General features: G+C 46.4%; 1 protein-coding gene across 1 annotated transcript in view; it reads right to left on the minus strand.

The window, feature by feature from the left end:
• Nucleotides 1-27,861, minus strand: part of DNAH5 (dynein axonemal heavy chain 5) — a 5,605,957-nt gene that overhangs the window by 1,224,403 nt on the left and 4,353,693 nt on the right. The window contains exons 49-50 of the mRNA XM_086967405.1: nucleotides 24,720-24,933; nucleotides 23,623-23,846 (exon numbers count right to left, since the gene is read on the minus strand). Of these exons, the coding sequence (XP_086823531.1) occupies nucleotides 23,623-23,846; nucleotides 24,720-24,933 (438 nt within the window). The remainder of the gene's footprint in view (nucleotides 1-23,622; nucleotides 23,847-24,719; nucleotides 24,934-27,861) is intronic.

A 27,861-nucleotide genomic window follows, 5' to 3' on the forward strand; every position in this document is an offset into this window, starting at 1 on the left:
ATTATTGGTTATAGCTCCAACCATAAAGAGGTTAGAAAAATCATCAATAAAAGCTGGCCCATAGTGTTGCAAGACCCTATAATAGGACACAATCTTCCGAAACGGGCAAACATTACTTTCAGCAGGGCTCCCAATATGCGAGACAGACTAGTGGACACTGGACCTGAGGTCATTGCCAAAACAGTATGGTTCCAAAATAAGGGGGGATTCCATAAATGTAAATTGTGCAAAGCATGCACACATGGAATCAATCGTACCAGTTATCGTGATGGGTTCTGTAACAAGGAACATAAGATCCCGAAAACCCTCACGTGTAAAACGGATTTTGCCGTATATATTTTGGAGTGTACATGCCCACTACAGTATGTGGGCTGTACAAAGTTACCTGTACACAGACGTATACTCCAACATTTACGTGCTATATCAACCCAGGATAATACTTATCCGGTTGCACAGCATTTTAAGACCCACCACAACAGTGACAATAAAGATCTTAAATACTTTGTGGTAGATTCTGTTTTGGCCAGCAGAAGGGGTGGGAATCGAGAGGCAAAATTGAGAAAACTCGAGACAAGATATATACTGCAACTAAACAGTAAACATCCAGGAGGTCTTAATGTGACGGAAGACATATACACCTGTTTACATTAAATTAAATCACAGTGTCTCTGAAACAAATAATTATAGAGATTAGCCTTGCCTTTGAGTGTATAGGATGTATATGATGTATATGATGTTTCATGGTAGAAGCCGGTATTCTTTGTAGATCTAATGAATACTCCTCTTGTTGTTTTATTCAACAGCTCCTGCTGTGGACACCCTAAAATGTTTTCATCATTGAGTTTTAGCCTCTAGTATGTGTTGAGGACTTATCCGTATTATATGATTTTTCAATCGCCTACAGTCAGCTATACAATATGGATAAAACATGTAAGGCAATCGTTTCTGCATTGGCGTAGCACGATTTAAGTCTGTAAAATTGTCTACACAAAACCACCTATATAGAACTTTTGTATTAACGCATCAACATTATGAGGTCTTTTGTATGATGTTTATTTGACATAGCCTGCATTGATCATGTGTCCTCCGCCAGTGACAAGTATTGATAAATATGTATTTAACTGGGCTCAGTTAAATAGGTTAGTGTAACGATATGGTATATAAATTTCTTCAGCAGTTCTGAATATAAATAGGGAGAAATAGAATGAATGAAAATCTCTGAGAAAAAGACTATATAAAAAATATAAATAAAAATAAGAATTATTTTTGAGCACAAGTCACTTTTGGTAGTAGATGTGGACAGAATTATTAGTATTATGTCAAATGTATCTATTTTTGTAAGGTGGTTAGAGGTAATAAAGTAATATCACTAGTGGATGATAATTTTAAACAACACGGAAATGTATTAGGGTTGGACATAGGACAGACATTATAAACTAAATAGATGTACTGTATTTACATAGTCATAGGGACTAATTAATCTGGTCCTATTATCAATTTATGAATATGTTGCAAATGTTGCAAATGAGGTATTTTAATATAAGTATTTTAGCTTGATAATTTATAATTAGTTGCGCTTAACAAAAATATCCTTTTGACATTATGTCTTGTAGTGTTTATATGTGTGCATCTTTACAGGCATGTATAGTATGTATATATTTAATAGGTATTATGTTTATATATATATATATCAACACAATAACACATTTCAATTAAGTGTTATTCTGCTATGCCACTGTATTTTACAGTTATTGTCCCCCTTTACAATATGTTGTTCATTCCCATTGGTAGGTTTTTTCATCCAATCAATATTGAGCACTTGCACTTTAAATAAGTCACTTTTACTCACTTTCGCTGTCATGTGAGCAAGGCACAGGGGTGCCGAAACGTCATGAAATCGACAGTCGAATAAAGATCTGAATGCCGAAAAACTTGGTCCGTGCTTGGTGTATCTGTGCCGGCTGTGATTGCTACGCGCGGAGTATACTTTGGTTTTGGATATATATATATATTACCAACTGGCTATCGCCAGTAGGTGTATATATAGTTAGGATTTTTTTCCTATGGGACTTTTGAAAATTCTATGTCTAATAACGTTGGCGTTTGTGGACGGAATCGGCTGAAATTTTCAGGAAAATGGCACATTTTGTTTCTAAGCAGCCCCTGAAAATTTGGGGGGTTTCGTTAAGGGGGGGGGCCGAGAAAAAAGGGGGGTCCCAAAACGCGTTTTTCCTATGTTAATTTCCATAGGGCGTTTGGCCTCACTTTTAGCTCGAACGGCTGAATGGATTTGCACAAAACTTGGCAAAATTGTAGGGACTGTTAGCCCGATGTGCCTTTGCTGGGTCTCAATATATGTGCTCCAGTGGATTTTGAGAAATTAACGTTTTAAAAAATGTATATATCTGTGACAGCGTCCCAGATAGCGCTCCAGATCGCGTACTTTTCGCGTCACGGAGCTTTGCGAAGCGATGCGGATTGGCTCTCCGGTGTCTGTCAACATTCTAAACAGTCCGGTGCGGCCGCCATCTTGTCTCTCGGTAGGATCGAGAGACAAGAAGAGGTGAAAAACGAAGGGGGAATTTAATGAAAGGGGGCAAGGTAGACCCCTCTTGACCCCCTAGGAATGATGTTGGGGTTATTAAAGGGTCCCGTGGGGAAAATAAAAAAAATGTGATTTTTCACGGTAGAAGCGCTTCCCGGATCGCGAACCGGGCCGCAAACTGGTAGCGAAACGGGAATTTGCCATTTTGTGTTTCGATTTAATTAAATTACAGGGTATAAGGGGGTACGGGAGACGTATCCTGATCCCTTATGTTTTTTGAGGGTGGCTGAGGAGGCTCATATATATTGATACATGTCTTCTAGCGGTTGTGCGTGAGGGTTTTATTTTTTTTGCTGCGTGACGTCTGTTAACGTTCGATTCGATGGAAATCAGGAAGTGTTGACCGCCATTTTGTCACTGCGAGTAAATATTTTATTTGTTATAAATAAATCATTATTGATAAACATTGTCTGCGCCATCTTGCCTTTTTTGCAATGCCACACTTTTGTCGAGCACAGCAGCCATTTTAGATGCCTTGACCAGACCCACTGTCTGCACCCTCGCAAGCATCTCCCCCACGCACTGGTCACTCCCGCTCTCTTTTTCATGTATGGGCTAGAAACCTCCTCCCATCTGCGCTGTTCTTCTCTGAGAATCACACCCTGTGCCCGCCCGACACCTGCCTTTCACCCTATTCACTACTGCACCCTCTGACACTCCTCTTCCTCTGTGTCCGATTGTCTAGGCCTGTCCCAGGCTATCACCTAGCCCTGCGGATGTAGTTTATTGCCCCAGCTGTAAAGAATCACCCCTCTTCAAAGAAGTTACAGTAGATCAAGGCCCCCACCCGATGAGATCCGTCACACTACACGCGTTCCTGCAATCTGATAACCATCCTGTATTGTGATTGGAGAGGGGATTCTCACTGTGAGGGTGTGTGGGACCGAGCCTGAAGCGGAAAATTCCAGGGATGCCCTTTGTACATCAAAGTCTTCACAATTATGTGTCACATTAAAAAAAAAGTAGAAGGAAAATAACACTTTAATAACTTATAAATATATACATCGCAACAAAAACAGTAAACACCTTAAAACATTTTTTATTAAAACAGAAGTAACAATGGTTTATGACATAGGGAACAGTAGTGATATCCTGGGCGGGTGATGGAACTGGGTTTGTTAATGGAAAAACTTCTACAGAGAAAACTATTGGTAAATTATACTTCTCCGGAAATTTTAAACTCACAAATGTTTCATTTGTGTAATCGTTTTATGAACATGTACATTAAAAAACTAAAAGAAATGCCAAGAACGTCCCATGTGAAAGTGAATTTTATTTGGCAATTTTTTTCTTTTCCTTCTCATGAAAAGAAAGTTAAAGCCAGGTTCGTTACCTGCGTCATCTGCAAAAAAAAAACTCTCGAGAGGGACCGAAAAAAAATAGCGCTATGGTAATCATACCATGCATCGGCACATGGAGAGGTGGCACCCTCTTAATTATTCTAAAGCACAACTTCGAGATTTGGGGGATAACCCCCGACCGGCAAAAACATCCACCAATGACTTAGCAATAAGTGAGTCAGAGGCAAGGGAAACGGTCCCAAATCTGGAAAAGAACTTTGGGCAGATGAGATTGACTTGTGTAGCATGTGGAAAATTAATTTCATGCGGAGAGATCAGTATTACTTCAATAAATACAGTAATCAATGATGCATTAGAACTTAATATCAATTCATTTTCCGAACGTGTAATCAGTACCTGTCCCATGTCAATTCATTGTTCGAACGTATAATCAATACCCATCCCGGATCAATTCATTGTCCAAACATATAATCAGGAAAAAGTGCGACAAGTGCGACAAAATCATATCGATAATTCATTGTGAGCAAGTACCAAAAGTGTCGACAATTCTAACCTTCAATAAATACAGTAATCAATGATGCATTAGAACTTAATATCAATTCATTGTCCGAATGTGTAATCAGTACAAGTCCCATGTCAATTTATTTTTCGAACGTATAATCAACACCCATCCCGGATCAATTCATTGTCCGAACATATAATCAGTCTTATCCCATATCAATTCATGTGCTAAAAACTGCATACATATCTCATGATATCAAGGCTGAGCAATCGGGGCACAACAAGGAGTTGAGAGTTTCATTTGTACCGGCGCCTTTTTGGGTGAGGTCAGGAAGGTCCAAGTATAGTCAAAATGTCTCCACCAACTCGTGGTTGGACCGGGACCTCTTTCGGCAGTCCAAACGTTTTTGTTGAAGGGTAGCAGAGGGGACTGGTGACATGAACCATCAGTGAAAGTGGGGTGGGAGGAAACAATCTCTCCTACCGGGTCATACTGGTGTCCCACCGGAACTGATCAAGTTGGTAGTCTTGCAGGATTTTGATCATTTCAAGACTGAGGCCGGCGCTGGCATGAGCGCGCCGACGTCCCTCGGCTACGTCGTGGTCGTTCCGTGGGTGATCATGGCAGTCATTTCTCATCGGGGGTCGGGGGCCCCCGTGGCTCTTATAGAATCTTCAAAGTTGAGGAGAACGTTTCTGAACGCAGGACTCATTTTCAGGCTGAACTGAAAAGCGTTGTTGTACCGCAAAAGTAACCGAGACTGTCGGGTGAGTGCAGCGTCGCTGCATCGCAAGAGTGGACGAACCCTTTTGTTGGGCGAGTGGAGTGTCGCTGTATCGCAAGAGTGGACGAACCCTTTTGTTGGGTGAGTGGAGCGTTGGGGGTGCAGCTGAGGGGCCCCCACCTGGGGGGGTGGGAGAGGCTCGTTCGCGCCGCCTCTCCCTCGCAGCGCACCCCACGCCGACACCTGGCGTTGATATCCGTGATGTCCGGACCAGGCGATAAGAGGGGGGGGGGGGTCGGAGGCAGAGGCAAGACATCCCCCCCGTGGCCTGCAGGGCGCCGCTTCAGGCCCGAACGGGGAGCTCATATCAAGCCGGGGCCAGACCAGGAGATACGAGGGGGGGGGGTCGGTGGCATATGCAAGACATCCCCCCCGTTGTCGCAGTCATTATCTAAGAAAGAAGAAGAATCCCGTCGGCATCGGCTCCTCTCCTGGCCCACCTTACGGGATGACCTCCCCGGCCGACGGCTGCCAGCAGGACTCGCCCTACACGTGCCGAAGGCCTCATCTTCCGGATGGGCGTAGCCGCGAACCTGTTGCACTTCGGGAGTTTCCGGAATGGGGGTAGGTATCTGCTGATTTGTATTTATTTCATGTTACCGTTATTGGGCGTGGCGGGCGGTGGGACAGACATGCTTGGAGCAGTGGGGGGGTGGCGGAGCCTAGCTACCTTGTGGCTGCCTTAACGTTAAGCTTTCTGCTTAATTCAGAGACTCTGTCCCTCACCACCCCTTGTTGTAAATAGTAACGTCAAGCTTGGCTTCTTTCACCATTTTCATGTTTCTTATTTCTAGCGAAGTCAAAAACTCATCAGAGGCCTACTGATTTTGTTCGATTTCTTTCCTTTCCTTTTCAAGTGTGTTTCATGCTAAAGTTTCTGTTTAACAGGATACAGGGATTACTTGGTATTTTACATATGTCTTCTTTATTAGGGTTTCTCTCCGGTTGAGTCAGATGATGTACCTCAAATAAATGGTCCGGGTGGAAGTAGTTTCTCAATCAGTGGGGAGTGACAGATTACAACTGGGGACAAAGGTCCGCATTACCCACCCTTCACTACTTGCAAAGACTAGACAGAATATTTCTATTCCACGTTATTTGCAAACAGAGAGTACCTCGAAAGAACTATTCCTTGAACAATAAATTTCCAGCCAATCAATCAATCAGGCATGACGGATTACAACGGGGGACAAAAGTCCGCATTACCTATCCTTCACTATCTGCAAAGGGAGACAGAATATTTCTATTCTTCTCTGTTTGTAGACAGGGAATGTCTCAAACAGCAATAATCGATAAAAAAATAGTAGGATTATAACACTTTAATAACATAAATATATACATCGCAACAAAAACAGTAAACATTAAAGCATTTTTTATTAAAACAGAAGCAACAATGACAACTAACAGTAGTGATATCCTGGGCGGGTGATGGAATTGGGATTGTTAATGGAAAAAGATCTACAGAAAAAACTATTGGTGAATTATACTTCTCCGGAAATTTAAAACTCACAAATGTTTTATTTGTGTAATCGTTTCAGGTCAAACGGATTGTGGGACAATGTTCACAATGGAAGAGTCACCAAAAGGCATTTGGATCGATGTTGCAGCAGGCTGTCATGTATATACTTATTTAATAAAACGTTTTACTCTGTTACTTTGCTGGTGTGTTGTATATATTTATAATATTTGCATAGGGTTTGTCGTTATTTTGGGTGGGGTGGGGTGGGCGGCGGAGTCGAGCTGTCTTGCAGCCATCATGGTGTGGAGCTAAGTTCATCTTACTAGTTTCGTATTTCTCATGAGGGGTTGTTCTTAATGTTTCTATTTTGCGAGGTCAAAAACAGATCCCATTAGTGGCCTACTGATTTTGCTCGATTACTTTTATTTTTTTAAACTATTTTTCACTATCTGTAAAGACTAAACAGAGTATTGCGACTCTGTTCTTGTTTGTAAATACAGAATGAACCAAAGAGAACCAATTCTAAAACAGTAAATGCTTGGATAGCAATCAATCAAATAGAGAGAGAAGCAGGCACGACGGATTACAACGGGGGCAAAGGCCTGCGTTAACTACCCTTCACTATCTGCAAAGAGAGAGTACTGGTAAGAGAAAAGAGGGGGGGGGGGGCAGCGTTCAAAGCACATTGGCGTGCATAAACACGAAAATGTTTTTACCTATCATGTACTTGACATTTGACAGCATTTGATATTTGGTATTAAAAAACCATTGAAATTCACAGAAAAAACCATAGGTTTTAGGCCATATATAGTTAGGGATTTGCATTTACAAAACCTTATTTTACTCGCATAAAACCATTGAAATTCGCATATATAGTTAGATGCGCTAACTATATATCGCGCACCCGCAATCCACTGCTGATGATGTCACATATTACATCATTCATGACATGGTCAGTGACATCACTGATGACATCACTGATGACATCACTGATGACATCATCCAGTGGCTGTCTGTTTCTGTAAAGTTAAAATATGTCTTACATATTGAAGAATGAGTGGATGTATAAGTGTCTGGATGAAGGATTTAGTAGGTGCATGACTGACTGTATGAGAGAGTGATTAAATGTGTCTCACTGAGTGCATGGGTTAGTGACTAAACTATCTTAATTTGTGCATCATTATATCTGTTGTTCTATGAACTGCTGCATGTGTTGATCAGTAGCTATATGAGTAACTGTATGGGTTATTGATTGGTTGCCCAAGTATTTGTATGGGAGAGTGAGTGTGTGTGTGGGGGTGGCTGGGAGGTGTGTGACTCTGTGCATACATGTGTGAACAGTTTATTCACCTGGGGCCAGATGTAGGTAAATGAGATTTACCGATTTTGAATTACCGAATTTTACCGATTCGGTAATTAAAAATCGGTAAATCTGAGGGGTGGATATGTAGGAACATCCAGATGTTCCTTTTACCGAATCGGTAAATATCTGTATTTACCGATTCGGTAAATACCGACCGGTAATGCCCCATTCATTCCTATGGGCTTTGAAGCCCATAGGAATGAATGGGGCATTACCGGTCGGTATTTACCGAATCGGTAAATACCGATTCTGACAAGGGTGCAGGGGGTGTCACTTTGACACCCTCTAGCACCCCCAAAAAAGGTTCGGGGGCCATGTGGCAGGCATACCTGCCCTAAGGGCAGGTCTGCCTGTCATATGGCACAGGTGTGCATGCACACATGTGCATGCACACCAGAATCGGTATTTTACCATCAACTAGTATTTGATGGTAAAATACCGATTCTGTAATGCTTGTGGGACTCAGAAGAGTCCCACCTACATATCAATTTTACCGAATCGGAAAAAATACAGATTCGGTATTTTACAGAATCGGTAAATTTACCGATCGGTAAATTTACCGATTCTGTAAAATACAGGGCCCTACATCTCAAATTGCATTTACCGGTCGGTAACGGCCGAATTCGGCCGTTACCGACCGGTAAATGCCTACCTACATCTGGCCCCTGATCTATGGGTTCAAAACTGCATGTGGAAACAGCTGTATGGGTGGTTGACTGTGTACGAGTGCATTGGTGAGTGAATGGATATCTCAGTGCTACATGTCAAAGTAAGTACATATGTAAAACACAGTGCATGTGAAAGTTCACATATATAAATTACTGTGCATAAGAGCCAGTGAATGTATGAGTGGCTGTATGGATCATTGTGAACTTGTATCAGGGATTGTATAAAAGAGTAAATATGCGTTAGTATATGTTTGAATAAGTAAGGTGTGTATAACTGTATAGTTGAGGATATGGAGGTGTGATTGATTCAGTGCATGACTGACTAGGTGTGTGAGTAACTCCATGGATGAGTGACAGTCTGTGAGTGTCTGTTTACTCTGAGTGTATCTAAGGTTATATTAGAGTCTGAAGAGGTTGATCGTATTATCACATGATTGATGTCATCAGTGATGTTGTCAGTGATGTCATTTGAGTTGTCATCAGTGATGTCATTTGAGTTGTCATCAGTGATGTCATCAGTGATGTCACTGACCATGTCATGAATGATGTAATATGTGACATCATCAGCAGTGGATTGCGGGTGCGCGATATATAGTTAGCGCATCTAACTATATATGCGAATTTCAATGGTTTTATGCGAGTAAAATAAGGTTTTGTACATGCAAATCCCTAACTATATATGGCCTAAAACCTATGCTTTTTTCTGTGAATATATATATATATATATATACACCTATATAGTCCTACAATAGCATAAGAAGCAGCAGATCATTTGCTCCCACTATGATTTCCTAAAGGGCTGTAAAGTACATAAATGACAGGATAATGTATGTTAGTATATCCTTAAAGAAAAGAAGGATCAAAAACCGGACCTTCACTTCTAATAAAGCATAAATATCTTCAACCATGCATTATATGGCATTAGACAGCCCTAAGAAAAAAATTCAAGCTCTGCATCTCAGATAACCTTAGACGTAGAAATTACAGAACAACCATGTTCCAAAATTGAACATAGGAATACATACACCCACCAAATATGGAGGGAACCAAGACTATAAGTTTAAAAAAGATACAAAACAGGAACTTTGAACTTGCCAACACAGCACTCCAATGAAGCAAAGCATATGTCCATAGAACAAAACCCAATGTGCATGCGATGACCTTATCACAGACTAATACTGGCATGACCCCGTCACAGGAAACATGACTTAAAAAAATCATCCAGCACAAAAGCTATCCATGCATCACCTGAACTCAATGGAAATGGCACACTGTCAAAGTAGCGAAAAGGACTGCAATGGATAACCCAGAGACCAAAATTACCCTGAAGTGGAAATTTAGAGCATTCGCGAAAAACAAGTATACACTCTGTATACCAGGTCTCATATTTGGCATAAGTGACATGGCTCTATAAGAAATACTGTAAGTCGGAAGTAATGGGGTTGCCCGGTGCAGGGCGATAGCGGCAGGCGATTGTCCTATTCACAGGAGCCCCTGCGATGGGCTTGGACCAGGTTCCCCGTTGGACATCAGTTAAGGTCTTGTTGAAGGGCACCAAGGTTTCAGAGGAGATAAGACACCTGGCTGCTGGACCTCTGTCAAGATATTCGTCTTGACTGCCAGAGAATGGAGCTGCAGGTCAAGGACCTCCGCTGCCCTTCGTATGATGCTCCCACCTCCGTAGCCACAGTCGTCTATGTCTTGATAAGGCTGGTCTGGTAAAGTGCTCAGGGACCCCTTCCAATCTTCCTTCATTCCTAGCCTTTCAGAATAAGGCTGAGGAACTGACCTAGGACCTAAGGGTTTTATTGGCACCGGTAGGTGCTAATCCTGCTCCAGGTCATTGAGGAAGAGAATGGGGCTGGCACCGCCGGTGGGGGTCGGGAGTCTTGTTGTCAGGGCCGGCGCCAGGGAAGTTCACAATGGCATGACTGGGATTGCTCCAGATACATCATCGGATCCATGGGGGGAGGTTTCATCTGTGCTGGGGACAAAACAGCCAGCGCAGAACCCTATGGAGCTCCCGCTGAACCTCTAGGGCCCAAAGGCCCGGTAGAGTCACACTGCCCAAATATGAAGCACATAGCGTCATAAAATTATTTGAGTTAGGCTGGGAAGCACAAAGCTGACCCAGGTGCAGGTTTAGAGGAATGAGGTCTAGAACACCGACGCAGTCGCATCGGCTGACGGATGAGGAGAAGTCTAAGCATGCTTCGACTTCTTATGGTTTTTGTGCTACTTACCTGACAGATTCAAAGACTTTGAGTGGGAAAACGAAGACTTAGGACTCCCAGGGCAGTGCCCGGACCTTCCTCTCAACAGAGACGGTAAGCGAGAGCTCTGAGGAGAACAACGTGGTGCCTCACACCGGACCACAAGCAGCTTTAAGGACCACTCCCACTTTGAGTCATGGTCACGCTCCAGGCACCAGAGAGAAACCAGGTGTGGGTCTGGCACTGACATAGTGCGGTGACAGGAGCTGCATGTTTTGAGCCTAGACGTCTTCTTGGACAGGAGGAAAAACCTACACACTTTAAAGGGTTGACAAAACATTAAAAAAAGCTTGTCAAAAAGTGACAGTGGGTAGCTCTCTTCATGAAACTGATTTGGCTGGTGGGTAAAGAAAGAACTGACGTCAGCACTCCGAGATGGTGCCTATGTAGGTGATGAGGACATCACAATGGCGCTAACGTTGTCACACAGAGCTGAATGACACACCTACTGGCACCCTGTGGTATGGCTCCAAATAAAATCTCCCGGATCCAGTCTGACACCTAGGAAATTCAAAGGTAAGCAATCTGCAGCTAGATGTCTCTATCAGATATATGTATTACGAACAGACAATGGGTGCAATTTAAATGCAGAATCAAAGTGACAAAGAACCAGAGGGCTTTTTGTTGTTCAGGTTTTAAAGAATGTTATTAAAATTAAATGATGCAAAGATGTGAAATATGAGTTGTTTTTCAGCCATTCATGGTGCAAAACAGTGACAACCTGGAGATAAGTGTCCCTAATGTTGACACAAATTTGTGGCGGATGATTGTTGAGTATGGTTTTGGTAGTATCAGAGGTTAAGAACAAACTTTCCATGAAAACAAGGTCAGTTTGCAAAGAGTGGGTGGAGTGAATGGAGGGGACATGCAGAATAATGGTGAAGGTACTTGGTTTTCCTGCAATGCATATCCAGACCATTTTATTTAGAGCTGTTCATTATCATTAACTGTCATTCATGAATAGTGTCTTAATCATTTGATCTAGGTTCTCAGTTTAGAAGTTTATGTTGAGAGTTGTAGATCGACTCAATACTGGATCTGTACAGAGAAGGAAGAGAGGATGTTGTGTGCCCTCAGGGCTGAAACAAAGGAAAATTAAATTAAATTGTGTCTATGTTAAAACTGACATGAGGTTGCCTACATGGATAGCTTGCTGAGCAATCTCATCCCGATATGAAGAAAATACTTTACTTCCCTGCCGCAGCTCATTATTTTTTACTGTAGATTTTTCACTTCACTTGCCCGCAAGTGGCCAGCTTGTAACTATGCGTTAACCTGGTTTATATATTTGTTTTGTGCAGAAGAGTAGTTTATAGCTTATACTTTAAAGTCTGTGAATCCTGTTCGCTGAAGCAAACTGGAAAATTTGCAGCATCACCCTCTATAACTTTCGTGACCTCATACCTACGATATGGTGTTTCTACCAGGGGAGGATAAGTTACTTTTGGTTTGTGTCATGCTCCTCTATGCTATAACACCCATTTTGCAAGTGTGGCTTAAGACTAGGCAATGATATGGCCCACAGCCAAGCTGCTCAATGTCTGAACCCCACTACCAATGTCCACGGATGGGATACTGTAACACATGAACATGCTTCTAGTACAGGTTATAACTAGGTTGAAGAAGCAGTTGCACTCCTAATTGTGGAAAGAGCTTCTTCTGGAAAAAGGTAACATTTTAAGGAGAGTTAATCCTGGGGTTTGGGTGCTGAAGATTGTCACCTCCTGTCCTTGAGGCGATAGACTGAATAACTGAGAAGAGTGCCCTTCACCTGGGAAGAGCCAAATCTGTAGCACTCCTGAGCGAGCCAGTCGCTTTTTATGGATTGACCCTTAAGAAGGTACATGGTTATTTGCATATTCCCTATTGGTGCTACTTAAAGCACAAGTTACTACTTGTGTAACGATATATCTGTAAGAGACATTAGTTAGTGATAGATTCCTTACCTTAGAATATCCCCAGGCTTCAGACTGGATCCGGAAACTTTTGCGTAGCAGTACCCTTGCGCGTCCTTAGGCGTCGTCTGCGGCTCCGCGTCCGTCGTCGGCGTCGTGGGCACCGTGATGACGTCGTCGGAGTACTTAGACACCGCCTCTGCGTGCTGACGTCAGTTCTTAGACAAAGCTTTTCCGCGCCAGTAGCGCAGAGCCATGCCAAAAAACCAACACTGGTGCCAAGAAACTAGGGCCCTGAAAGGGGATGATCTTAACCCTAGATATCGGTTCGCAGAACGGGGAGGATGGGTGGGTCGGTAAGGAATCTATCACTAACTAATGTCTCTTACAGATATATCGTTACACAAGTAGTAACTTGTGCATCTGAAAGAGACACGTTAGTGATAGATTTCTTACCTTAGAATAGATACCCCAGCAATACCATCCCCGTGGTGGTGGGTCTCCGAACCAATAATCACACCAGAAAGTCCTGGAGGACGGAACGGCCAAAGTAGCCATCCCTCCGGACTTGACTGTCCAGGCAATAGTGTCTTGCAAACGTGTGCAGCGAGGCCCACGTAGCCGCCTAGCAAATGTCCTGCAAGGGCACACCTCGGCCCAAGGCAGTTGTAGTGGCTGTGGCTCGAGTGGAATGAGCCCTCAGCCCAACAGGGGGTTCCTTCTTAGCCAAGGAGTAACACGCCTGGATGCACAAGATAATCCACCGGGAGATGGTCCGCTTGTGCACCGCTTTCCCTTTCTTAGCGCCCGCGTATCCCACAAAGAGTTGATCATCCACCCGGAACTGTTGTGTGCGATTCAGATAAAATGAGAGTGCACGTTTTGGGTCCAGACGGTGGAGACTCTCCTCCTCTCTCGAGGGGTGCGGAGGCGGAAAGAAGGTGGGCAACGTGATGGATTGCCCAAAGTGGAAGGCCGTGACTACCTTGGGTAGGAAAGAGGGCCTCGTCCGTAACACAACCTTGTCCGGATGGACTGAAAGGAAAGGAGGCTTACAAGATAGAGCCTGGAGCTCACTCACTCTCCTGGCAGAGGTGATGGCTACCAGGAAGGCAGTCTTCAAAGAAAGAAGGCGAAGAGGACAGTTGTGAAGTGGCTCAAAAGGAGCGCACATCAAAAAAGTAAGAACCAGGTTCAAGTCCCACTGAGGCATCACGAAGGGAACAGGAGGGAACGTATGAGTGATGCCCTTCAGGAATCAATTAACGATAGGGGATTTGAACAAAGAAGGTTGGTCAGGCAGCCTCAGAAAGGCTGAAAGAGCTGAAAGATAGCCCTTGACGGTGCCCAGAGCAGAGCCCTGCTGGGAAAGAGAGAGAGGAAAGAGGAGAACCTCAGAAAGAGGGGCATTGAGGGGATCCACAGCCTTTGCTGTGCACCATGCCACAAATCTGTTCCACCTGCAGGCGTATACCGACTTTGTGGAGGGACGCCTGGCTGCCAGAATGATGTTGCAAACTTCAGGAAGCAAGTCAAATGGCCTCAACTGTCGCCGCTCAATCTCCAAGCATGGAGGTGGAGACTGGACAGGTTCGGGTGGAGGACCGTCCCCTGCTGCTGCGACAGAAGGTCCTCCTGAAGAGGCAGACGAACCGGGGGATCGACTGACATACTGAGTAGCTCGGGATACCAGTACCTTCGTGCCCAGTCCGGAGCCACAAGGATGACTTGTGCCCGGTCGCGCCTGATCTTCTTCAGCACTCTGGGCAGAAGTGGTATAGGCGGAAAGGTGTACATTAGACCGCAGCTCCACTCGCGACGAAAAGCGTCTCCGAGCGAGTGCCGCCTTGGAAATTCCAACGCGCAGAACTGATGACATTGCGCTTTCTCTTCGGTGGCGAATAGATCTAACCAAGGCTCTCCCCACTGCTGAAAGAGGCCTTGCGTCACGTCCGAGTTCAGACGCCATTCGTGATCCATCGAGCACCATCAGCTGAGTTTGTCCGCCCTGGCGTTCAGAGAAGCTGCCAGGTGTTGAACCATCAGAGTCACGCCCTGATGTTCCAGCCATTGCCAGAGGCGCAGAGTCCACGACCCCACCCGCCCTGTTTGTTGCAGTACCACCTGGCGGTGGTGTTGTCCGTGAACACCTGCACTACACTCCCTCGGACAGACGGGAGGAATGCTTTCAGTGCTAGACGAATTGTCTGTAGCTCTAACATGTTGATATGGAGCCGGGATCTCCGCCTCTCCCAAGTGGCCTCCCCAGCCCTGGAGGGACGCGTCCGTCACAACTACGTGCTCCGACTGGGGAAGGGAGAGGGATCTGCCGTTGACCCAATCGCGGTCCTTGAGCCACCACTGCAGCTGACTCGCAGTGCCCTCCGAGATCAGTACAGGGTCGGACAGGTTGCCCTGATGCTGGGCCCACTGAAACTTCAGGTCCCACTGCAGAGCCCGCATCCGCCACCGTGCGTGATGCACCAGAAGGATGCAGGAGGCCATCAGCCCCAGAAGCCGCAGCGCCAACCTGACCGAAACTCGGGATAAAGGCCGGAAGATCGGAATCAGAGGCTGTATATCCCGAACCCCCTGTTCGGGCGGGTAAACCCGATACTGCGCCGAGTCGAGAACCGCTCCGATGAAAAGGAGCTTCTGAGAGGGGCACAGGTGTGACTTCGGCACATTGATGGAAAATCCCAGCTGGTGCAGGAGATCAGCCGTAGTCTGGAGGTGGCTGACGACTGTCTGGGGCGAGCCCGCCTTCAACAACCAGTCGTCAAGGTAGGGGAAGACTGAGACCCCTAACCTGCGCAGATGAGCTGCGACCACAGCCATCACCTTCGTGAACACCCGTGGGGAGCTGGTAAGGCCGAAGGGGAGCACGGTAAACTGAAAGTGCTCGTGGCCTACCAGAACCGCAGGTAACGCTGGTGGGCCGGCAGGAGGGGGATGTGGAAATACGCGTCCTGCAAGTCCAACGCTACCATCCAGTCTCCTGGGTCTAGGGCAGCTAAGACCTGAGCCAGAGTCAGCATTTTCTACTTCTCCTTCCGGAGGAAGCCGTTGACGTTCCTCAGATCCAAGATAGGGCGTAGGCCCCCTTTGCCCTTCTTGGGTACCAGAAAGTAGTGGGAGTAGCAACCACGTCCTACGATGGCCCCCTTGGCCAAGAGGGCCGAAACTTCCTCCTGCAGGAGCCGCAAGTGATCCCCTGATACGCGGTGGTGTTGCGGTGGCATGGCTTGAGGAGTCATCTCGAAGGGGAGGGAGTAGCCCCTCCGGACGATCTGCAGCACCCACCTGTCCGAAGTGACAGTGCGCCAGTGAGAGTGGTGATGGCGAACCCTGCTTCCCACTGGCGTCACATGGGCCGAAAAGCACGGACTAGGAGGGTTTAGAGGTGGATGCCGGGGGGGAAGGTGTGGACTGACTTCGCCTGGTTCCTCGACCGCCTCCGCGGCGGTTTCCACGGGCGCCGCCGCGCTGGACGACAGTCTGCGGCGAGTGGCTGGCGGCACGTGTGGGGACACCCCTTCCCTGGCCACGAAAGGAGCAAAAGGCACCAGTTTGTTGGCGCGGGGCCGAGAGGCCCAAGGACTTGGCCGTAGCCCTGGAGTCCTTAAAGCGCTCAAGCGCGTGGTCTGCCTTGTCGCCAAAGAGGCGACGGCCATCGAACGGCATGTCCATCAGAGTGTTCTGGACATCTGCCGAAAAATTGGCGGACCTCAGCCAGGCGTGGCGTCTCACCGCCACTGTCGTAGCCATCGCTCTGCCTAGCGAGTCTGTAGTATCCAGCCCACACCTGATGGAATACTTGGCTGCTTCCCGGCCTTCCACAAGGGCTTGGCCGAGTTTGGCCCGTACTTCCAACGGGCACTCTGGCAGCACCTCCGCCACCGTCTCCCACAGAGAGTGGGTGTAGCGGCCCAAGAGGCATGCGGTGTTAGAAGACCGCAGTCCCAAACTAAGGGAGGAGAATATTTTCTTCCCATAATTCTCGTACCTCTTGGATTCCCTGTCCGGCGGGGCCGTCGGGAATGCGGTCTGGGAGTTAGAGGCCTGGATAACCAGACTCTCGGGGTGGGGTGGGAGGACAGGAAACATGGGTCGCCCGGAGCCGGGCGGTGGCCTCTGGCCACGTTCCTATCTACGGGCGAACCCGTAGCGGGCCTGGACCAAGTGCCCAAAAGAACGTCAGTTAAGGCCTCATTAAAAGGCAGCAGAGGCTCAGATGAGCATGACTGTGGTTTAAGGACCTCTGTGAGGAGGTTAGTCCTCACGGCCGCGACGGGGAGCTCAAGGCCCAAGGCCTTGGCAGCCCTCGTCAACACCACACCATAGGTAGCTCCCTCCTCCGAAGCCACGGTAGGAGGAGAGACAAATCCAGTTTCTGGAGAGGTGTCCAGGCCACTGGCCTCCCCAAGGTCTCCTGCCCAGTCCATATTAGACTGACACTCCGTGGTCAGAGGGTCCTCAGACCCCTCCCAATCCTCCTCATCACCCATCTCCTGAGATTCAGGGTTGTATTTGAATGAGGTCGGTTCATAGAAGTGGAAATCTCCAAACGGCGTCGGGTACGGCGCCGATAGGCGTTGTCCCGATGTCGGAACCGAAACAAAGGAGGTATCGGGGACGGCGCTGGAGGTGACACCAGACGGACTGACGCCGGGGGGGGGTCGTAAGGTCCACCGGTGATGATCCAGTGCCCGAGGAAGGCCCAGCGGCGTCCTGCGGCTCCGGGTCCGAAGGCGCCGGCGGCGTTGGGGCCGAAGCACCCAACGGCGTCGGGGTCGAAGCCCCCGACCCACTAGGGCCCCCAGACGGGTTCGCTGGGCCCGGAGGCGCCGCGGAACCCGTCGGAGGAGAAAGGGACCTCATGGCCATGAGGAAACGCTCAATTTCCTCCGGCGTCGCGTTCAGCCCAGGGACCGGAGGGTATGGGGCCGGACGCGACTCCCGAGGAGCCGCGTGGGCGGTGTCATCCGAACCCCCGGCCGCATCGCGCAAGCGTCGGGGGGAGTCAGAAGAGCGATGACGCCTCTTCGACTTCTTGTGTTTCTTACCTGACGACGACTTCGACTTAGAGGAGTGGTGCCGACTCCCGGAGCTGTGGTGGCTCCGTCCCCGCGACCTGTCCCTCGACCTCCCGTGGGACCGGGACCGGGACCTCACGCGGTGCGGGGCCGACTGCCGGAGTTCGAGCCGCCTGCGGGACCTCTCCTGCCTGGCTTTCCTCGAAAGGGCCCGACAGTCGGGGCAGGCCTCGTCGTCATGGTCGACGCCCAAACACGTCAGGCACAGGCGGTGGGGGTCTGTGACCGACATGGTGCGGTCGCACTCGTCGCAATGCTTGAAGCCGGGCATCCCTACGGCACCGTCGGAGTCGTGATCGAAAAGGATCAAAATGATCACCAAAAAGTTAGTCAAAAATTGACTTGGGTAACTGTTCTTTCCAGATCTGCGCTGGCTGGCGCGGAAAAAAGAAGAAGTCACGCGGAGGCGGCGTCTAAGTACTCCGACGACGTCATCACGGCGCCCACGACGCCGACGACGGACGTGGAGCCGCAGACGACGCCTATGGACGCGCAAGGGTACTGCTATGCAAAAGTTTCCGAATCCAGTCTGACGCCTGGGGATATTCTAAGGTAAGGAATCTATCACTAACGTGTCTCTTTCAGATAAACTTGTAAGTCCCTACTAGTATATTGTACAAGGGGTACCTATGGCCCATAAGATTAAGTATATTTTATGGACTGCAGCACTAGTTGAACCACCACAAGTGAGATAGGGCAAAAACATGACTCCCAGCCTGCCACTGCTTGCCGGCAGATCAGTTTTACACTGGTAACTCGACTTTGCCATTGTAAGCCATGGCAAAGCCCAAGGTTACCTTTTAATATGTGTATGTCAGTCTAAAGCAAAGCCACTGAGCCCTATAGTCAGGGTGAATTATGTTAAAAGGTTGAACCTGTAGTGTCATGTTTTTAATGTCCTAACAGTGCTGGGGTGTCTATGGGTTGCTATGTGCTTTCTACATTTGAATAGTATGGTACAGTAACATCAAAAACCATAAATTTCATGTTTAGCTCCATTGGCAAGCGGTGATCACTGATGTTATAGGCTGACACCTCAGCCCTGCTAACTTCTGAATCGGACTACTAAAGATTGGTGCTTAAAGGTATCAATAAAATCGGTGCATTAAATCAGATCAAATGGTTAAACTAAATTTAATGTCACTAGTGGGAAAAGTGCAGCTTTATTAAGTTGCCACTTTGTTGTCCAAGGTTTCCAGTGCCCGTTTATGATTGAAAACTAAGGACTGTCCACAAAGACAGCCATCTGGCCTCCTGGCGAAATGTGCAAATGACTTCCAGGAAAGCCTACAGAGGATCTGCCGGGGAAGGAGATGTCATCTCCTCCTGGCAGAAAAACCCACACAGGGTGGGTGCACAAAAGGCGAGCTTCAAAATGTAAGCCACCTTTGAAGGGCAGTTGGAAAGCACTTATAAGAGGGGCTGTGCCTTTGTTTAGGTAGACAGGAAGATGTCAGGGTCAGCAACGGGAAAGCACTGGTCAGACCAGTTTTACTGTGGTCTTGTAGCCCAGAGGTAGCCACTCCTCTACGGTGGCTAGAAGCTCCACACTCCAATAGCGGGGTTTAGCCATCTTAGGAGTTGTCAGAATGCAATATTCTGGGATAGCTAGATGCCACACTTCACAGTAAGTTGTCATCAGGCAGGAGAATCCAAGTATCCCATGGGCTAGTCACCGTGACCTCCCCTAATGGCACTTTCTGGGCATAAAGGGGCACCCCTGGCCACCAGACCTTAGATCTCGCCTGGACTGAAGTAGATGACCGAAGCAGGAGTGCCCTGTTGACCTTGAACCTGCAAAGAAGAGGCTGCACCGAAGTTGGACTGCACCTGCTGTTGCTTGGGTTAATGAAGAGAAGACTATGCCGAAGGTGCCCCTGAGCCCAGACAGAAGCAGAGACTCTAAGAGTTTGTTGGCTGGCTTCCTGTGCCAGTACCAAGCCGACAATAGCTAGGGAAGCCTGCCTGGGCATGTTGGTAGTCCAGATCACTAGACTGTTGTTCAATGGCGCAGCGCTGCTAAGGAGACCGAGGCCCAACACTGAATTTTTACCCAAGTCTACAGGACCTGGGAGAGTCGTCAGAGTGCAGTCTGGTTGCCCAGAAGTAGAGCTATCACTAGAAGAAGGGAACAGCTGATTATGTTGTGTCTAGAGACCAGTAGTTCAGCGTGACTGGACTTTTGCTGAAACAAAGAGGACTGCAGGGGGGACATCGACCCCTGTGGTAAAAGTTGCCCCACCAGGACCAAAGAGTAGCCCAAGGACAACCCCCGTCGACTGCACAGCATCATCAGTGTCCTTCAGCATCCTGCATCCCTTGCATCAGGACCACTCCATAGAAGTCAATGGCATATTGGCGTTAACACTGGAACTGGCTGGAGGCTGCTTCTTCTTGGAGGTAACTGTTCTTTGGGACTTTGTTAGTCTCCCTTACCTGCTCCCTGCTGGAGTTAATCATCCAAAGTGACTGGAAGTGACCGCAATCAACTTTGACAAAAGTTTTCATGAACAAGTTTGTGTCAACTTTGTTGAACTTGCCAATGCTTTTTCACGTTTAAGTAAAAAGTTGTGATTTACTGTTTCTCACGTAAATTTAACTCCAGAAACCCCAGGTGGATATTTTTCGTTTGGGTGTCCAAAAATTCAGAAAAATATAGTCTATTTTTATATATTGGTGTCGGATTTCTTGGGATTTGTGTTTCTTTCTTGTCCAGCTGTCTTGGTTCTTCTAAATGCTTTACACTTGTTCCTTTGTTTAAGATTGACTGCTTAAAGCCACAGCTACCCATGGCTGAGCTAAGGTTTGACAACAAGCCTGACTGGACCCAAGAAAGGGTTGTGAATGATTACATAGTGAGGCCTCACAACCACATCATATAATAAACCACATTTCCTTACACATTGCATAACCCTAAATTGTAAATGCACCTAATCAGTCTGATACTCCTCTATTTTGCGTTACTCATAACTAACTTATTTTTTTCTGCATTTTGGTCAGAGCCCAGAGCTTTAACCTGGACATATAAAAGGGTGAGCTGCTAGGCTGTTGAGGGGTGGACTCCTTTTTAGGTCTCGCGACCTATCAATGCGCGCAAGCGCATTGAGCGGAGCGAGAATTCATGTCGGCAAAATCCTCTTCAAACCAAGGGCTTTCAGCCCCGTGGTTTTCTTGCAGTTCACGTGAATCACGTGAGCAAACATGCACGCGCATTCACGGCCAGGGCTTCTCCTCCCCTAGCAGCACTCGTCCCACACCAGCACCTCCCCCCTCCCACACCAGCACCTCCCCTCTCTCTCCCCGCAAACACAGCCTTGCCGTAGCAGCACTCCTCCCACACCAGCACCTCCCCTCTCTCTACATGACTTTCTATGTCAATCACCCTCCCACAGGCTTCCCCAGCGCTGCCCCGCCCCCTGCTTCACGGCCAGGCCATCTGTTCCCTGCCAGACACGCGCATCGGCAGCATTTCTACAGCACAAGGGGCTGAAAAATAAAATATCTTTCACGGCAGCAAAGGCTTAACGCCTCCCCAAAGACTGCAGTCTCCTGAAAGACCTAGAAATATCACAATGGCGCTAACTGAAAATAATTGAAGGTTTTGTGAGCATTTAATGCAACTGCACGGGCAAAACGAAGCCTTACATAACTAAAAAAACGGCAATCACCCTCCCACAGGCTATATCACAATGGCGCTAACTGAAAATAATTGAAGGATTTGTGAGCATTTAATGCAACAGCACGGGCAAAACGAAGCCTTACATAACTAAAAAAAAAACGGCAATCACCCTCCCACAGGCTTCCCCAGCGCTGACCCGCCCCCTGCTTAACAGCCAGGCCATCTGTTCCCTGCCAGACACGCGCATCGGCAGCATTTCTACAGCACAAGGGGCTGAAAAATAAAATATCTTTCACGGCAGCAAAGGCTTCACGCCTCCCCAAAGACTGCAGTCTCCTGAAAGGCCTAGAAATATCACAATGGCGCTAACTGAAAATAATTGAAGGTTTTGTGAGCATTTAATGCAACAGCACGGGCAAAACGAAGCCTTACATAACTAAAAACGACAGCAAACCAATGAACTAATAAAAACGAAGAAGTCCAAATTTCGCATGCATCACTGAGAAAATTATTTTCTTTAGTGGCTCTGAAATGTATACTAGCATGAACACGAGTGAGGAACGTAACAATACCTTACTACCAACAACAATGTAACAATATCGCATTAGTGAAATATTTAGAGATCATGCAACACAACTCACCCACGCAACGCCACTCACACGCAACGCCACTCACACGCAACGCCACTCACACGCAACGCCACTCACACGCAACGCCACTCACACGCACAACGCCACTCACACATGCAACGCCACTCACACATGCACGCCACTCACACACGCAACCCCACTCGCACACGCAACGCCACTCGCACACGCAACGCCACTCACACACGCAACGCCACTCATCCACGCAACCCCACTCATCCACGCAATGCCACTCGCACACGCAACGCCACTCACACACGCAACGCCACGCACACATGCAACGCCACTCACACATGCAAAGCCACTCACACATGCAACGCCACTCACACATGCAACACCACTCACACATGCAACGCCACACACATGCAATGCCAATTACACATGCAACGCCACTCACACATGCAACGCCACTCACACATGCAACGTCACTCACCCACGCAACGCCACTCACCCACGCAACGCCACTCACACATGAAACGCCACTCACCCACGCAACGCCACTCACTCATGCAACACCACTCACTCACGCAAATCCACTCACACCCACGCAGTGCCACTTATACCCACACAGCACCACTTTCAGACACACAACGCCACTCACACCCACGCAAGCCCACTATCACACACGCAACGCCACACTCACCCATGCAATGCCACTCACACACGCAACGCAACTCACACACGCAACGCCACTCACACACGCAACGCCACTCACCCACGTAACGCCACTCGCCCACGCAACAACACTCACACATGCAACGCCACTCACCCACGCAACGCCACTCACTCAAAGCCACTCACACCCACACAGTGCCACTTTCACCCACACTGTGCAGTGCACAATAGGTCTCGCAGTAGGAAAGTTGGAGCTATTGGTTTTGTAAATGATAAAGCCCTTTATGTTTTTAAAATGAAAACAAAAATAAAAGGCATTGTTATTTGCAATTGTAATAGCTCCAACTTTCCTACTGCGAGACCTATTGGCAACGCCAGTGCTTGTTTTGCTAGCAATCCTTAACCTCTCCCCCTACTGTATTTGCACAAGCTGTAGATCTTCCCTTCTTGTCCTTAATCACCCTACAGAGAGAAGAAGTTAACATCCTTTAGTCTCAGTCGAACTGCACTGGGGGACTTTCTTTCCGTGCCTGCTCCATGAAGGTGGCTCGCGCACTGCATCAGTTTCTGTGTACTTTATGCCATTGAGGCCTTCAAACATGACTCACAGACATTGACAACATTTAAACAAAATGAGTCACTTTTGCTTATGTAAAATATTGACGACAAGTTCAAACACATGTATGAGACTGCGTTTTTGGATGGGAATACATTTATGCTGCATGAGAGGTTTGCCAAAGAAAACTACCAGGAACATTGATCAAACATAAAATTTCCAATAGTAAAGTAACTTACATTTGAATCTCTGATAACTTCATAGGTGGAGTTGAGCATCCCCTGCCAGATCCGAGAAAGATCCCGCAGGTTGAAGATATAATGGAACTTCGCTGGGGTTGGCAACATTTTGACTTTGGTCATCTGCCATAGTCTTCGAGTCAGTGATACTAACTTGGAAACTGAAGTCGTCACTTCACCTGAGAAACCACGTTTGGTACAGTAATGCCCCACTCCAATCACACCTACAAAAGGTAAAATATAAATGTGACTATGTATCGGTTATGCACATATCTTTTTGCAAATTATTTAGACTTTCATGACTATATTCTCATTAACAATACAAAATGGAGGAATAAGCATGACCCTCTGACCGACAGAATCACATGAGAATAAAGACAAAGTAGACTATGATGTTCTATATCACACAAAGCAATGGTCGCAAATAGTGCAATGCACTTTTAAATGGGATATCTCTAAACACACTCCTTGCTCTATGATTGGAATACATTGTGTACATTGTCAAAGGATTAGTTTCTATGAAAGCGGAAAATGGCAATAACTGTAATTTTCTGCTGAATGACAGATAAAGGGGTGGTACTAGCGGACATGTGATTGGTATAAAGTGAATGTTTCAGGAGACAAATTACGTATACACTGCAGGAATATTATCCGCTTGCCATTTCTACCCTAATGTGTGTGTCTTATTTGAACCCAAATATGTTAACAGAAATTACAATCTTTCTAACCTATTTTCATCAATTACAAGATATTTTGACAGTGTAAAATGATGCACACAATTTTAGCAACATCGATAAATTATGATAAAGGTATACTCAAGGCTTCATGTTTTGGAATATTGAGAAATATCAAAAGACAAAAACTGCTTTATTTATATTGGGACTGGGATAAGTGTGATTTTAAATGGCAATAACATGGGCGAATTCACTAATATTACTGTTTTCATATTAAAGGTTACTTCAAATACTTAAAACTCATTCATAATAAAATCATTTGAAACATTTAAATTTGCACGTTTTATCAATATTGAAACAGCGCAACATTTAAAATTATATTTCTCGGGAAAACAGTTTTAATTATCATTATTTATTTTTTACCAAAGATCTTGTCAATTGAAGAATTGGAAGGTAAAGTACAGTTGAAAACAGAGAACTGCCGCTTCAGTCTTTGTGGAATATCGTTGCGGCCTCCTCCAGGGTGAATCATGGCAGCCAAGAACTGGATATCCACAATGTTGGTGAATTCTCCAGGTTTCTCCAAGTTATAGAATCCATTCTGCTCCATGAGCTGTCGAACAATCTCATTAGTTACCTAAAGCAAATGAAGAATAACTATAAATTGAAGAACTGCTTCAAAAATTGCTTATGTGTTGCTGTGTACCACTTTAAAATAGGACCACAAGTTTCCTATTTTCTTTCTATTCACTTTCATTTAAGATGTTCATACTGAGTTAAGTATCAACCCACGTTTAAAGCAGTTAAGAGAAACTTAAACGATACAATTACTAAAAGACTTCTAAAATACTTTTTGAAGTATGCAGCCTGAGATATTACCACCTAATACTTCATAAATGCCAGTGTGCATTGACAGGATTTACATTTAGTATTATACCAGCCACAGACCAGACTAATGTTGCTTGCACGTTTTCCCACTTGTGAACGGAACAATATGACACTTCTTAACAGATTACTTGATGCATTTTATCCTAAAAAATGTAACAGCTACCAAAAACAAATTCTGATTATGATATGTATTTCGAATATCACAACCTGAATAACGTGGTGTACACAAGCTCACAGCAAGCTAGAGGATATGATGAGAATAACGGCTGGCTGGGAGGCCGCCTGGAAGAAGGCAGCATTTAAGCCTTCAGTCGAAGAGATAGTCCTAGCACCCTTGATAAACCTCTGTAAAAAAATTGTTGTCCAGAGATTTTCATTTTTGATTTGTATTTGCTATCATTAGGGAAATAATGTAGCTTGAGTAGACACTAATTATGGCCAAATTTTAAGGACATTTTAAAATTGGCATTGTGTTGCAGTGAAGATGTAATATTTCAGGAACCATGAGACCTGTATATTTAATTTGTGTGTCAACCGTAGGTTTTACGGGTCAAGTAGCCTTAGAGTGACAGAAAACTCCTCCAAGTGCAACCCTTCCTCCATTTTCCAACATGGCGGCTCTATAATTATGGTTTTATTCATGATATTGGTAATTTATTTTAATAATGATTTTGTTTCAGGTTTTCCATGGATTCAAATTCCTAAACAGAGAAGTAGGTGATAGCAGAGGATTTCTAACTCCTGAAGAATGTTGCTAACTTCAAAATCTGAGGACTTTTTCAACAAATAAAAAATGTGTCATATGCCAAACTAATCTGAAAGAAAAGCGAACATCAACAGTGGCTGGACAGAAGAGACTTAGAGATGCTGCAGAAATATAGCAAGACGAAATTCACGAAAGACAAACTGATGGGTGAAAAGGATCAAATATCATTGTAACAACAAGTGCTACAAGCCATATACAATGGGAAAAAGCCTGGAAAAAATTGTCAAGAAGTAACAGAAACAATCAAATCACAACAAGAATTTAAGTCTTTTGAGAAAGAGACAACAACCACACTCAATGCCATCCCACTTAGAAGATCGATAGCTACTCCTCGTCCACCTCCAACTGATCAGAAAGCAGAGGAACTACAATGTGTTATCTGTGGTTGTGAGAAGTTGGCCTGATGTATGATGTTCACTATTCTAGTGATCACCTTGTATCAGTCCAAACAACCCTTATGGTGGTGGTTGTAAAGTCAACCTTATAGACAAGCTATCCTAGGGGTAGCATAGACCTAAGCAGTCATGGCTTAACTCAAGAGGGCATGTGAAGCCAACTGTTTTACCATATGCAATCCTGTAATATCAAATGAAAGGACACCAGACAAGTTATATATTATAAAAATATAAGTATTAATTAGTAGAATAATCCTCTGTACTCTATATGAGTGCAGAGGCACAAGCGTTTAAACAAAAGCACAGTTAAACTTGCAAAAGTTGCACAATTTTGGATAGGCCCGGTGGCCACTCTAACCATATAATAAAATAGTGGTATAAGTACCACCTCTCGAACAATGGTAAGGCCTAGGGCGTTGTGAATGGCTGGGACTACTCGGGACTAGCAGTGATGAAGTCGGGAGAGGCCCGCGGGACACGGGTGCAGTGCCTAAAGCACATGCATGCACCATTGCAAAGTCAATAGTTTGTAAAAGTTATAAAGTTACTGTTTTGGAAGTCTTCCGACTGGAATAGAATTAAACCACTTTAAACTAGGACACTAGAGGTGTAAACCACTACAGGAGCACCGGTGTTAGATCGTAACCTCACCCACAGGAAGCGGGTGCATAGGTGCAAAAGTGTGTCGGGTTTCGTCGTGGAGATCTATGGAGCCTGGAGATCAAGATGCTGCAGGCGGCCAGGAGAGAAGAGTCCGGCTAGATCCAAGGGTGGATCGAAGTTGTAGAGTATCTGAAAGCAGAGGGGACAGAGTCTGGGTCACTAGCCAGTGACCAGGATGGAACCAGGAAGATACCAGGCAATGTCGGGCGCAATCAGGTAGTTGTTGTGAAGCTTGTCTCCGCTGCCACGTGGACTCTGGGGCATCGACGATGACCTGAAGTGGAACACGAACTCACCCACAAAGGCTCCCACTGTTGGCAGTGTCGGCTTCCGGATCGGAGTCAACAGGCCTTGGCAAAGACAACCCACGCAGGATTTGAAGATCGCTTCTCACTCGGACCAGCAAGGTCTGAGCGCTGGCTCCTTTTTAGGAGAGCGAGGGCCAGTCTGGAGCAACCAGACCAGCAGAGTAGTTTTGTAGTTTCGTCATCGTAGGGGCCACTAGCCAACGGGCAAGTGACCGGACAACGCGTCGAGCAGGAAAATGCAAAAGGGCCCCACGCAGCACTCGATGAGTATGGAGGGGAGATCTTCGGTGCACAAGCTGCTCGGGGCTGGGGCTTCTCAAACCCAATGCACAGCTTCGAGGGTGCCTCAGGAGCTGCACGGTCTGCACTTCGCAGTCTTTTCAAGATGGCTGGCCTCACGCTTCACGTCGCCTCCACGGGTCTCAGATTCGCAGGGACTGTGGATCGGGCTGTTAGAAATCAGGGAAACTGGGTCTTGTTGATCTCTGTTGCTCGAGTTCCGGCTGGAACTGCAACAAAGCAAACCGCTGGGCGCTGGATGGTGC

The sequence above is a fragment of the Lissotriton vulgaris genome, chromosome 4_1, assembly GCF_964263255.1.
Source record: "Lissotriton vulgaris chromosome 4_1, aLisVul1.2, whole genome shotgun sequence".
Lineage (NCBI taxonomy): Eukaryota > Metazoa > Chordata > Amphibia > Caudata > Salamandridae > Lissotriton > Lissotriton vulgaris.